The 14,968-nt window shown below is 38.4% G+C and overlaps 1 protein-coding gene across 1 annotated transcript in view; it reads right to left on the bottom strand.

Annotated features, from left to right (window-relative positions):
- Window positions 1-843: 843 nt before the first annotated feature.
- Window positions 844-14,968, bottom strand: part of LOC105535352 (zinc finger protein 271) — a 20,102-nt gene continuing 5,977 nt past the window's right edge. The window contains exon 3 of the mRNA XM_011974418.1: window positions 844-4,213. Within this exon, the coding sequence (XP_011829808.1) occupies window positions 2,346-4,213 (1,868 nt within the window). The 3' untranslated portion in view covers window positions 844-2,345. The remainder of the gene's footprint in view (window positions 4,214-14,968) is intronic.

Here is a 14,968-nt window from a genome sequence, read left to right as displayed (position 1 = left end):
TAGGTACTTTAGCTACTGTATAGGAAAAACTTATTGTCTTCTCTATACTCACAATATTTCTGACACCAGATGTATATGAGGTTTTCCCATATCAAGCAATTCTCCAATTTTCCGTGGACACCCACTAAGTGCCCTGTAATTAAATTTTGATGCTATCTACCTGGAATCAGATCAGCATAGATGCTTCAGGTTAAGGGCTCAGTTCTACAAGTGAAACCAGTTGTGTCAGTTTCGGACACTAATCTGCACTTCAGACACCAATCTCATGTCCATGTTTTCACTGATGCTTCTGACCAACTGGTTATAAATCCAAGGTTACTACAATCCCCTCTTTGAGTTTCAGCATTAGCTAGAATGGCTCATAGAAGGTAGGAAAAGTTTATTTACTAGATTCTTGTAAAAGAATACAACTAAGGGTCACCCAGATGAAAGAGATGCATAAGGCAAGGTATGTGGGAGGAACACTGAGCTTCCATGCCCTCCCTAGGTACAACACCTTCCTAGTACCTCAACAAGTTCAACTGGAAGCTCTCTGAATCCTGTCCTTTAGGTTTTTATGAAGGCCACATCACGTAGGCATGAATGATTAAATCACTGGCCACTGGTGACTGAATTCCATCTCCAGCCTCTCTCCTCCTAGAGGTCAAGGTAGGATGGAGTTGATCTGAAAGTTCCAACCCTCTAATCACATGGTTGATTCTCCTGGCAACTAGTCCCCATCCTGTGGTTCTGTCTTTCCAAAAGTAATCTCATTAACATAAACTCAGGTGTGGTTAAAGGGGCTTGTCATCCTAATTACTCTTACCACTCAGGAAATTGCAAGGGTTTTAGGAGCTCTGTACTAGGGGATGAAGACCAGATATATATTTATTACAAATCACAATTTCACAGCTACTACTTTTTGTTCAATCTATAGATGAGAAGATAAATGCTGCTAGAAACATCTCTACACTTTGACATAATGAAAATTTTTTTAAAGATCCTGTTTCACAGGTTTAGCAGCTGTTATTAAATGGTAGTGAAGAACTTTCAAACCAATAGAATTTATGGGCTGTATTATTCAAAGCAAAATAAATCTGTATTTCCTGTGAACATTACGAGAACTTGCACAAACTAATGTGCACTAGGAAAACCAAAACTATACCCTCCAAAACTAAAAACAAAAAAAATCTTCTGAGAAAAGGGGGCACTGGAATTATGTACTTAGTAAGTTTAATATCAGAATAGTATAGCATGTTTACACACGTGGAATTTAAAAATAGATATCTAGCATTAGCATAAAGTAAGACTAGCTATCAGGGTTAAGTGTCATATTATTATAAATGCCAATTAAGATATGGAGGGGATTTAAGTTTTCCCTACATTATCTAAAATAATTTCTGATATGCCATTGGTAATTTAAGCTCTCTAAAGGTTTGAGATTATAACAATAATACATTTCCTTCTGACTTTTGACTGAATACCTCCCACACTGATTTTTACAATACTTGATAAGTTCTGCATTAGATCTCTCACAATAATACAACTCTCTTCCTGTAGGTTATGTCTGAATAAGACTAGAGCTTTTCCAACATTATAGAAAAGATAGAAATTTGTTTCTATTGTTGTATACTCACATTCAGTAAAAAATTTTTTCACATTGAAGGTTTTCCCACAACTCACAGGACTCTTCCTCAGAGTTTTTCTTTTTCTTCTTTTTTTTTTTTCTTGAGACAGAGTCTCACTCTGTTGCCCAGACTGGAGTGCAGTGGCGGATCTCGGCTCACTGCAACCCCCACCTCCCAGGTTCCAGTGATTCTCATGCCTCAGCCTCCCGAATAGCTGGGACTACAGGTGCCTGCCACCATACTCAGCTGATTATTTTTTATTTTTTGGTAGAGACAGGCTTTCACCATGTTGGCCAGGCTGGAGAATTTTTCTTAATTTTAGTAATGTCTGAGCTCTGAGTTAAACTTTCATTATAAAAACTGAATTAATCTCCTGTGTGGTACTGGTGTTTTTGGTTTGTTTGTTTGATGATGTTGTTGTTTTTTAATAGACAGGGTCTTGCTCTGTTGCCCAGGCTGGAGTGCAATGGTGGGATCATAGCTCACTGTAGCCTCAAACTCCTGGGCTCAAGTGATGCTTCCACCTCTGCCTCCCAAAGTGTTAGGATTACAGCCATGAGCCACCACGCCTGGCTCCAGTGTGGTTTTAATGTAGCATAAGAGCTTACCACTGATTTAAAAACTTTTTCATACTCATCAATAATGAACAGCATTCATTAGATTTTTTCCTGGTATGGTGTCTCTGGTACTGAATAGAGTTGAAGTATATACTAAAGGTTTTCTCACATTCATGACATTTTAACTGTCTTCCCCACAATGGACTTCGTCATGAATAGTAAGTTCAGAGAGTTGGCTAAAACTTCTGCTGCACTGAACACACTGGTAAGGTTTCTCCCCAGCATGGATTTTCTGGTGTTCAATAAGATCTGTGCATGTGCTAAAGGCTTTCCCACGTGCCTCACACTTATACGGCTTTTCACCAGTGTGTATTTTTTGATGGTTAATGAGATCAGAACGCCGACTAAAGCTTTTGCCACACTCATCACATGGATTTGGTTTCTCCCCAGTGTGGATTCTCTGGTGTACAGTAAGAGCTGAGCACTGACTGAAAGCCTTCCTGCACTCACTGCATTTATATGGTTTTTCCCCAGTGTGGATTCTCTGGTGTTTAATGAGGTCTGAGTTCTGAATGAAACTTTTGCTGCACTGTGTGCATGGATATGATTTTTCTCCAGTGTGAATTCTCTGATGAAGAATAAGGTCAGAACTCTGACTGAAGGCTTTCTTACAACTATTGCAATGATAAGGCTTTTCACCAGAGTGTACTCTCTGATGTTTAGTGAGGTCTGAGCTTTGACTAAAAGTTTTATCACACTGATTACATGCATATGGTTTCTCTCCAGTGTGTATTCTTTGATGCTTAACAAGATCTGAACGGCGACTAAAGCTTTTAGTACAATCACTACATGGATAAGGTTTCTCTCCAGTGTGGATTCTCTGATGAAGAATAAGGTTGGAGCTCTGACTAAAGGTTTTCCCACATTCATCACATTCATAGGGTTTCTCACCTGTATGAATTCTGTGATGTTTAACAAGATCCGATCTTCGACTAAACATTTTATTGCACTGATTACATGGGTAAGGCTTCTCTCCAGTGTGAATTCGTTGATGATTAATAAGATCTGAAAGCCTACTGAAGGTTTTGCTACATTGATCACAAGGATAGGGTTTCTCTCCAGTATGAATCCTCTGATGTAAAATAAGGACTGAGCTCTGATTAAAAGCTTTCCCACATTCATTACATTTATAGGGTTTCTCTCCAGTGTGGATCCTTCGATGTTTAATAAGATCTGAATTCTGACTGAAACTTTTGCTACACTGATTACACGGATATGGTTTCTCCCCAGTGTGGATTCTCTGATGCAGAATAAGATCTGAGCTCTGACTGAAGGCTTTCCCACACACATCACATTTATATGGTTTTTCCCCAGTGTGAATTCTTTGATGTTTTATCACATCAGAACTCTGACTAAAATGTTTGTTACACTGGTTACAAGTATAAGGCTTCTCTCCAGTATGGATTCTCTGATGTTTAACCAGATCTGAGCGCTGGCTAAAACTTTTACTACAGTGACTGCACTGATAGGGTTCTTCTCCTGTATGGATTCTCTGATGTATAATAAGATCTGAGCTCTGACTGAAGGCTTTCCCACACTCATCACATTTATAGGGTTTTTCACCAGTGTGGACTCTTTGGTGTTTAATAAGGTCTGAGCTCCGACTGAAACTTTTAATACACCAATTACAAGAATAGGGTTTCTCCCCAGTATGAATTCTCTGATGCAGAACCAGGGCTGAGCTCACACTAAAGGCCTTTTCACACTTATCACATTCATAAGGTTTCTCACAATGGGTTCTTCGATGCCTAAAAAGGCTTGTACTCCAAACGAAGCTTTGCCCATATCCTTCACAGTTTTGAGGTCTCCTTTTAAAGACGTTCTGATCTTTTTCATTTAATTTATCCCCAAATTCACAGAATTCTCTGCCTTCAGAATCCTGGAGAACATTCTCTCTGAGACTGCTAGACTCTTCTGTCAATGGTTCAGTTTTTGCTGTAATTCCCTCCTCTGAAGCTGGCTTTCCAATCTTGGTCTTGTTCTCACCACCTGGAACAATAAACAAAATCCAAATGGAATGCGTTCTGTATATTGTAAGAAAGTTTCAGGTGACACAGATTAGTATTTGCCCATAAAATGTGATCACAGTGTGAGTATTCCAAAAAATGAACATTACCCTCTGAGGAAACCTAGAAAGATTCAATAAGTAAGGGATCACATTAATCATTTATAGAAGTGATGTACCAGATATGCTCTGTATGTTTGTCACAGGAGATCTAGGAATTCTGAAGCCTAATTAGTGATTAGTAAATTGTGACTAAATCCTAGAATGAATACATAAGTATTTTATTAACATATATAAGGCAAGCAGGGTGAATCTCAAAAAAGATAAAAAAGTTGGTTGGGCTTTATCTAGTACTACCCAGCGATTTGGGCTAAAAGTATGGTATTAACAAAAAAGAGAAAAAGAAAAACAAGGAAAAGAAAATGCTTCAATTACTTTGTTTGTATCTTCTCTATCAATTTTTAGAAATGGTACACAATTGATTGTTAATACACCAGTGGAACATGTACTATGTTCTCAATACCTTATATAATAAAGCCACAAACGAGAATGATCCCAGTCCTTAAGTACAGCAATCACTTAAATATTGAGTTTTCATACAACTGTTTGAATTTATTATGTGAAAACATCAATAGGATTCCAAATGGGATAATGCTGCATACCTTCCATCTTAGTATGAAAATTATGGTTTTTATTTTCACTCAAATGGAAGGCCATCCTAGTTCTGCCATAGGAATGTCTTTAGGAAGAATACCCAGGAAAATAATAATGGTTACACCTGAAGAAAACTGGGAGTCACATGGTGAGGAGTATGAGGAATTCTGAGAAACTTTTTATTGCAAACACTTTGATAATGTTTGACTCTTTCATCACTTGCATGCATTAGCTATTTTTAAAAATGAATATACCTGTGAACCACAAATATCTGAGATGGGTCTCAGTAAATTTAGAATTTTATTTTGCCAAGGTTAAGGACACGCCCATGACACAGCCTCAGGAGGTCCTGACGACATATGCCCAAGGTGGTCAGGGCACATTTTAGGGACACATGAGACATCAATCAATATATGTAAGATGTACACTGGTTCGATCTGAAAGGTGGGACAACCGAAGCAGGGAGAGGGGCTTCCAGATCATAGGTAGATAAGAGATAAAGGGCTGCATTCTTTTGAGATTCTGATTAGCCGTTCCAAATGAAGCAATCAGATATGCATTTCTCTCATTGAGCAGAGGTATGACTTTAAATAGAATGGGAGGCAGGTTTGTCCTAAGGAGTTCCCAGCTTGACTTTTCCTTTTAGCTTAGTGATTTTGGGGTCTGAAGATTTATTTTCCTTTCACATACCAAAGTAAATAAAACTGTTGAATTATGGGAAAAAAAGAGATCTATATTTGTATATGACAATTTGTAGTAGTAAACACAGACCACAAAGTGATAATATAAATCACTCTGAAAATTGGTTGCAAGAAAATGTATTGTGTTATGGTCTATATGAGCCACTGTAAGTGTACTTCACAAGCAGTGCACTCAACTGAGTGATCATTATCTTTATGATTTAGGACATGCTATCCAACAAAAGAATCCAGATAGCTGGACCAGAATTAAATTTGAACCCCATAAGCTCCATTTTGGCTAGGCTGTAACCGGGAAGGTATATCTACCACCAACCAGGCTGGCCAGCAACTGCCATTAGAAGAAAGAAAGAAACATCATGCCCAGGAATGGTCAGAACAGAATCTTAAATTTTCAAAATCAGTTCTATAATAAATTTCTACCTCTTTTGTCCTGGTTATTTCTAAGGAAGTGACCAAGAAGACATAATCCCTTTCTGGCAACAGCCACATTCAGTGAACAAACTTCCTTACTAAGGAGTGTGAACCAGAAAAAGGTTAGGAAGGTAGAGTCTATATCTTTTCTGAGTTGACTTCTGAGGAGCCATTCCTATACTCAACAATACCAGATACCTATGATTGTAGGACACATGAAAGCTTCACTGAATTTCTTTTTTTGAGATGCAGTCTCATTAGGTTGCCCAGAATGATCTTAAACTCCTGAGCTCAAACAATCCTACTTTAGCCCTCTAAGTAGCTAGTATTACAGGCTTATGCCACAGTACCGGTTCCCACTGAATTTCTTGACTATCAGCCCATTGTTGAGTGGTGTTTATTACAAAAGGCATATCTGTCAGACTACAAATGGTCTGGAGAGCTGAAAACACGTCCAATTTGGGTGAAAGTCTAAAACCTAAAGGGGTACTTCCAAGTGGAGGCTTCTTCCGTCTTGCCAAAGGCTCCAATTAGCAGAATCATTAGTTATAAATAAAGACTACCTCAAAGGAGTCATTAGGTTTGTGAGGGGTCCCAAAGGACTTGTGGCACTTCTCTATATTCAGTTCTTCCCAATAGGGAGGATCCCCTCTGGCACTTAAGGGATACTGAAATACAGAATACCTGCTAAGCATTCAGATGTAGAAGCAGTAACAACAGTATACTGAATTGGCCTAAAGAGCCCCACTGACAAACCATGTTAGCCTCCCTTCTGCTGAACCCTGCCCAAATCCCATTAGGTGAATTCAGGTGCTTCCTCCCCACAGTGGACTGACTAGAATGGCAACTTGGGGTCCTGTATTTAATAGAGACTAAGTTTCACTCCTTCCTCTTCCTGAAGCTTCCCACAATATTTGAATGGGTAGGTTATGGCTTCCAGTGTCCCTTAGAGACAGGAAGACTTCAGTGCTATCCCAGTCATATTTCTCCTTAAAGCATCTGAGGTCAGGATAAGGAATTAGACAGAATCAGAGAGCACAAATGGAAAAAAGATTCTGAGTCAGTATATAAGGCATATTTTACTTTTGGTTTCAAGTGAGGTGATGGTTGCTTGCAGGTCAACCAAATGAACTTATCTAATGTTATTGGTTAACCAAAATCTGTAGTAGGTGGCAAGGTACCATTACTGACACCATTTGTTTCTGCTTTAGGGCCTCTTGATTAAAAAGTCACAGCCATACTGTTTCTGGCTGAAGCTGCAGGGTTTATGACTCTTGATTGACTCAAGGTTGACTTGGACAGTGGTGACTCTTTTAAAGGTAGCATTTGCTACCCTACTGTCAAGATAACACCTCTTAAATTCTTGCTTGGCTTCAACATAAGGGTTAACGGAGTTTTCTAAATGACTCTTGAGAATTTATCTAATTCTTCATACCACGTTGGTCATTTTCATCAGCACTGTAATTCCAGTGTGGAGATGTAAGAGCCTGGATACGAGTTAGTATCTTGTCCATGGTATCTCGCAGGAGTTTTGTCTGTCTGAGGGAAAGTCCCCTCTCTCCTAGGGTGCCAAAGTTCCTCTATCACATCTTAGATCCACTGCAAAAGGACTCTGAAATGACTTTTACTGTCATCTCCAAAGGGATCTGAGGTTGGCATGACAGACTACAGGAGGGGCTAAATAGTAAGACGGCTCAGCTATTTCCATTCTTCCTTAATCTTTAAGCAACCAACCCAAGCAAACCAAAGTTCTAACAATTCACCTGGTTTCTGTCCATAGTGTTTATCAATTTTCCTCCTTTTATGCTCAGTGTAGCTACATGTCTCTGTAACTGTCTGAAAGTGGGTGGAAACTTTTGTCCACCCAATAGGAATCTTAACTATTTGTTACAATGGCACACACCTGAGGCTGACCACTGCTAAGTCTCTGTAACTGTCTGAAAGTGGGTGGAAACTTTTGTCCACCCAATAGGAATCTTAACTGCTATTTGTCACAATAGCACACACCTGAGGCTGACCACTAAATTGAAGTTCCCCTGGAGGAAAGTTAGCAACAATCAGGGCACTGTTTAGAAAGCTGTCTTTGAACATGCTTACTGGATTTGGCTTGCAACCACCTCCTGAATTCCTACTCATTAACAGGCAATAAAATGAAGAAACATTTATTGCTCTGTTGACCATGCAATTTGGTCAACATGTTCACCACCAATTCTCATGGACTTCCCTCAAAATCTGTTAAAGAGCCCGTGAGGCCTTTATACTTCCTCTTCCAGAAAGTCATGTCTCTGTCAGCATCCCATCATTATTACCAACACTATCAAAAACTGAAAAATCTGGGATTTGACCCTATTTGCAAGCTAACGAGTCAATCTACCGCAGTTTCACAGCCCCTGGCAGAAGACATGAGAATCCTAGATAAGAAACAAAGGACAGTTTACTACTCACAGCAACAGCATTAGACAGAATAGCAGTATTTGTCTTCCTGAACCCTAATTCTCATAAGGTGACACATGTAAGTAAGTTGTATTGCAGGACAGGAACCCTGAGGCAGGGACATAAGGACACCTGTCCTCTGCTTTAGAGGGAGACACTATTACTATATTCAAAGGTTGCTTGCTATACAACATTCTTTTCTTTTCTTTTGAGACAGAGTCTTGCTCTGTCGCCCAGGCTGGAGTGCAGTGGTGCAATCTCAGCTCACTGTAACCTCTGCCTCCTGGGTTCAAGTAATTCTCCCGCCTCAGCCTCCTGAGTAGCTGGGACTACAGGCGCCCACCACCACACCCGGCTAATTTTGTTTTTGTATTTTTAGTAGAGACGGCATTTCACCCTGTTAGCCAGGATGGTCTTAATCTCCTGACTTCGTGATGGCCTCCCAAAGTGCTGGGATTACAGGTGTGGGCCACTGCGCCCGGCCACAACATTCTTAAAAAACAGTCCAGAACAAATGCAGGCAATTCCTTTGCTTAAAAGATGTGCAGACACACAAGAGTCCACAGAGAATTCTCTCTCAACCATAACTTGAACAGATGAAAACCAGAAGATAATGGAATGTCATCTGCCAAGGGCTTAAGGAAAAGAAGTGCCAACCTAGACTTGCATAATAAGATAAAATGCCTGAAAGAAAAGTTAAAATAAAATTATTTTCAGTTAAACAAAAACCAAGAAAAGTTTTTAAAAATATACCTGCACTAAAATAAATACTAAAGGGAATTCTTCAAGAAGAAAAAATATCCCAGATGCAAGCAAGGTAATGCAGGAATGAAGGGCACTGGAAAAGTAAAGTGTCTGGGTAAATCTAAATGTGTACTTACTGATTAAAGCAATATGAATGTTTTGAGGAGTTTATAAAATACATAGAATTAAAATATATGGCAAAAATAGCACAAGGCGGGGTAGGAAAAACTACAGTATTATAGGGTCTCAGCATTGTCTTAGAAGTAGTAAATTAAACTGTGATAAATCCAGTGTACATGTTCTAATTTCTAAGGCAGCCTTTTTCAACCAGAGTTCCAAAAGACAATGAAATAGAAAATGAATTGAGTGTCTATTTTCTTAATTCTCCAATGATGGTACACATTTAATACCATAGTAGATGTGTAAGACAGCCTGATAGCATTGGGGCTTAATTTTTTCACAGAATCACATGTGAGAAAGCCTAGGATGAGATAACTGTTAAAATAATAGAAGACTGTATAAATAATAAGCTAACAGAAGAAAAAGTGCAAAAACTTGATAATCTAAAATTGGACAAAAAGGAAAAAAAAGAAATAGATAGAATAAAAAACAAAGAAAACAAAATATGTTGGTACATTTAAATCTAAGCATATAAATTATATTCTATGCAAATTGACTACTCCATTAAAAAGCAAAGAAAAACCTACAACTAACATAGTTAATGGTTAAATACTGAATGCCTTTCTCCTAGGAACAATGCGGTAAGGCAAAGATGCCTACTCTTATCACTTCTCTTCAATATTGTACCACTTCTACTCAACATTCCTAGCCAATGAAATAAGACATGAAAAATAACCGACACATACAAATAGGGAAGAACAGTCATACTGTCTTCAGAGACTACACAACCACATACACCGAAAAATCCCTATCTCAAAAAAGCTATTGCAACTTTTAAATCAGTTTACTGAAACAGAATACAAAACCCAACTGTATTTATATATACAAGCAATTAACAATCACAGTCTAAAATGTTTTTTTAATTGTACCCCAGAATGAAATACTTAGAAATTTAACAAAATATGTGCAACATTTGCATAATGAAAACAAAACTGCTCAGAGAAACTAAAAAAGAACAGAAATATACAATTACTTACAAATAAGAAGATTTAATATTGTTAAGATGGTAATTCTCCCCAAACTGATCTACAGATTCAAAGCAACGCCAATCAAAATCCCAGCAGGTCTTTTTTTGGATGAACTGACAAACTCGAGGAAAACAGCCTGTTGATGATAGTAGTAATGCCATCTTGAGATGAAACCACCATAATGACCTATGTTTGACTCCTGTATACCAAGGTATTCCTGTAGCATAGATAACCCCTCATAAAGAAATGTTGCCTGCAGCAGAGATAACCCCTCATAAAGATGCTTATCTAACTTCCCAAGAGGTCAGAGTTTTTAAGGGGGTCTGAGACATGATGAGCTGCACATGTTTACTAAAAAAATAAAAATAAAAATAAAAGCTTGTTACATAAAGAGTGCTTTCTGGAGGATGAGGGTGGGGATCTACAATCTTGAGGCCGCCTCAGACATGACTTCTCCTCATCTCTAGTAAGTGATTCTTTTTAGGAAACTGGATTTGTTAGCCTCTTTATGTGGCCTCTCAGCTCCTTTGGACTTTGGGGGCAGGTATGCATCCACTTGCCCACTGGGGAACACAAATTAATTTTAAACTCTATGTAGAAAGGCACAGAAGAGGCTAAACAATTTTGAGAAAGAAGAACAAAACTGGAGTAGTTACACTACCAAATTTCAAGCTTTACTCTAAAGCTATGGTAACCAAGGTAGGGTGGCACTGGCATAAGGGCAGGCATACCTATTAATGGAACAGAACAGATTTCAGAAATAGATCCAAAAACGTATGTACCACTGATCTCCAACAAAGGCGGCAAGGTAATTCAGTATTGAAAAGACAAACTCTTTTCAACAAAAAGTGTTGAAACTAAGCCAGCCATGGTGGGCCATGCCTGTAATTCCAGCACTTTGGGAGGCTGAGTAGATCGCTTAAGTACAAGAGTTCAAGACCAGCCTGGGCAACATGGTGAAACTGTGTCTTTATAAACCCTAACTTTTTAAAAAATATAAAAGTTAGCCAGGTGTGGTGGCACACACCTGTAGTCCCAGCTACTTGGGAAGCTGAAGTGGGAGAATCGCTCGAGCCTGGGAGGTTGAGGCTGCAGTGAGCTGTGATTGTACCACGGCACTCCAGCCTGGGCAACAGAGCAAGACCCTGTCTCCAAAACAAATGAACACACAAACAAAACAAAACAGTCAGAAGTAGATATCATAATGACAAAAATGAACCCTAACTTTTTCCTCACACTATACACAAAAATTAACTGGAAATGTAATATAAATCCAAGCATTAAAGCTAAAAGTATATGACTTCTGAAAGAAAGCACAGAGGACCATCTTCATGATTTGGGGGCAGGCAAGGATATTAGATATGACACCAAAAGCATTAATCATAAAATAAAAAATGTAAGTTATACTTTATCAAAACTATAAACTTCTGTTCTTCAAAAGACATTACTGAGAAAAAAAGTCAAGCTACAGATTGCGAGAAAATATTCACAAAGCATACATTTGATGACTATGTATCTACAATATACAAATAACTTTTACACCTCAAAAATAATACAATGTGAACAAAAGATTAGAATACACAGTTCACAAAATAAGTAATATGAATAGTCAGCACAGGACAAAATGCTCAGTATCACTAGTCATCAGGGAAACACAAATTCAGCCTCAAGGAGCTGAAGGGTACTGGTAAATACCCATTACTGACAATACAACTAACATAGTTAATGACTAAATACTGACTAGTCTGTGGACCAACTGGTACTCTCAAACACTGCTGATGGAAATACAAAATAGTATACCTACTTTACAAAATTCTAGCAGCTTTTCATAAAGTTAAACATTTTCTTACCATACAACCCAGCAATTCTACTTCTAGATATTAATATTTATCCAAGAGAAATGAAAACAAATGTCCACAAGGACTTGTACAAAAATGTTTAGAGCAGCTTTATTAACAGCCAGAAATGAAAACAATCCAAATGTTCACCATCAAGTGAATCAATGAACAAATTGTAATATAGCCATACAATGGAATATTACTTAGCAATAAAAAAGAATTACTGATAAAGCAACGATATGGCTGAATCTCAAAAACATTATGCTGAACTAAAGAAGGCAGGCAAGTATGATTCCATTTACATGAAATGTTAGAGAAGCCAAAGCAAATATATAGTGACAGAGAGCATACTAATGGTTTCTAGGGATGGGGATGGCCTGGAAGGAAATTTGGGAGAAGGGTGTTGATACAAAGATTCTATGTTTTGCTTGTGAGGGTAGTGGATACATATGTCAAAACTCATCGAAAGCAAGCTGGGTATGGTGGCTCACACCTGTAATCCCAGCACTGAGGAAGGCTGAGGTAGGAGGACTGCTTGAGACCAAGAGTTTGAGACTAGCCCTGGCAACACAGCAACATCTTGTCTCTACAAAATAAATTAGTTTGGCATGGTGATGTGCACCTGTAATCCCAGCTATTTGGGAGGCTGAGGTGGGAGATCAATTAAGCTGAGCCTGGGAGGCTCAGGCTGCAGTGAGCTGTGACTGCGCCACTGCACACCAGCTGGGGTGACAGAGGGAGACTCTATTCTCATCTAAATGCACAATTAAAAGAGGTACGTTTTACTGTCCACAAATTATGCCTGACTAAAGTAGATTTAATAAAAGTCAGTAAAAATATATTAGACAGCAACAACACAAAAAACCCTGACCTTATATTCCATCCTTCTATTGCTTCATTTGTTTCCCTTTATAGCAATTCTCCTTGAAAAACTTTCTCATTTCTCTTTTTTATTATTTTATATACAAAAATATGGATACATCTTTATGCATATATGTACAATTAAAAAATGAATAATACAACAAACAAAATTGAACCTTCCATTCAACTTAAAAAAGTTATCAGAAAGTTTCCAGTACACTAGAATTCCCCTCTGCATGCTTCCCTGTTCCTGTCTTCCTCCTCCAATCTCTTTCCGCCACCTACTCTTGTAATCACTGTGCTAAATTTTGTGTTTATCCTTCTCTGGCTTTCTTCAAAGCTTTACCAAATATTTGTATTTTTAAGAAAGTGTTGTTTGGTTGTGCATGTGTTATAGACTGACTTGTGCTTGTGTACTGCCCCCTCCCTCCCTGCCACTATCCCCAATTCATACGTTGAACCCCTAACTCCCAATGCGATTATAATTGGAGAGAGGGTCCTTAGGAAGGTAATTAAGGTTAAATGAGGTCACAGGGAGGGCTGTAATCCAATAAGACTGGTGTTCTCAGGAGAAGACGAAGAGTGAAGAGGCACCAGGAGGCATACATGCAGAAAAAAGCCAATCTCCATGTGCAGAGAAAAGTGATGTGCAAGCCACGGAGAGAGGACTCAGGAGAAACCAACTTTGCTGGTCCTTTGATTTTGGACTTTCAGCCTCCAGGACCGTGAGAAAATAAATTTCTGTTGCTTAAGCCACCCAGTAGATGGCATTTTGTTATGGTAGCACTAGCAGACTAATATAGGATGTTTTTGAACTTTATATATTTATAGAATTATACTTGTATTCTGTGGCTTGCTTTGTTTGCTCAACGTTATGCCTGGAAGATCCACCCATGTTGATGTGTGTAGCTGTAGTCCATTCATGTTTGCTACTAAAGCATAACATACAATTTATTTACCTATTCTCCTTCAATAAACAATAACACTTTGCTATTATAAACAATGCTGTTATGAATATGCTTGTATATCTATCTTGGTACACATATGCAAATGTTTCTGTAGGTTATATAAGCTATAAGTTATATATCAAGTTTATATAACGTTGACTCGTTTGGGTCTCAACTAGGTATTTCCAAAGTAGTTGGACCAATTTAGACTTCCATCAGGATTATGTATGAGGAGTTCACATTGTTCTATGCTGTAACCAACATTTGGTCTATTTCCTTTTTAGTCCATTGTCATTAGGCTTTTATCTCTGAAACTCCATCAAAACTGGATTTATCAAAGTCCCTAATAGGCTCTATCTTGACAAATCCAATGGTCACTTCTCAATCTTATTCTGGATTGATTTGAATAATTGATTACTCTCTTCTTGAAACATTTGATTTCTTCTCCCTAACTTACCTTTCTCATTATCCTGTATAAAGAACCCCAATGGCTTCCTATTACATTGGGAATAAAATTCCAAGTCTTTACTATGGTTTATATGGTTCCACATGATCTGGTCCCTTTTTTCTCTCTGCCCTCATTTCATTCCACTACCACCCCTAATACCTGTCTACCCCAGGCTCCCTCTGTTCCCGATACATTAAGGAGCCACTGGCATTTGCTACTCCCTATTCCTGGAACACTCTCAGATAGTCATATGGCTTGTTTTCTCACTTCATTTATAGCTCTACCCAAATGTTACCACTGCAGGGAGGTGCAAGACTTGGAGCGCCTCTGCATTTTTGAGGTAACAGATACCACAGCTCAATGAGCTGAAATGACCAATTTAATTAACTTGTAAGGTTGCTAATTTTGAGTGAGACTCTTATTACCAGGATAACTAATGGTATTGGAAGTGCTGGTGGCAGTCATGGATGCTGCATAGAGCCTCTCACCATAGAGAACACCCTGGAGTAGGGCCACATCTTCTGTCAGCAACAATTTTCTTTTTTTTTTTTTTT

The sequence above is a fragment of the Mandrillus leucophaeus genome, unplaced genomic scaffold, assembly GCF_000951045.1.
Source record: "Mandrillus leucophaeus isolate KB7577 unplaced genomic scaffold, Mleu.le_1.0 Scaffold145, whole genome shotgun sequence".
Taxonomy (NCBI): domain Eukaryota; kingdom Metazoa; phylum Chordata; class Mammalia; order Primates; family Cercopithecidae; genus Mandrillus; species Mandrillus leucophaeus.
Note: the sequence above shows the minus strand (reverse complement) of the source record. Positions and strands in the feature narration are given on the sequence as shown.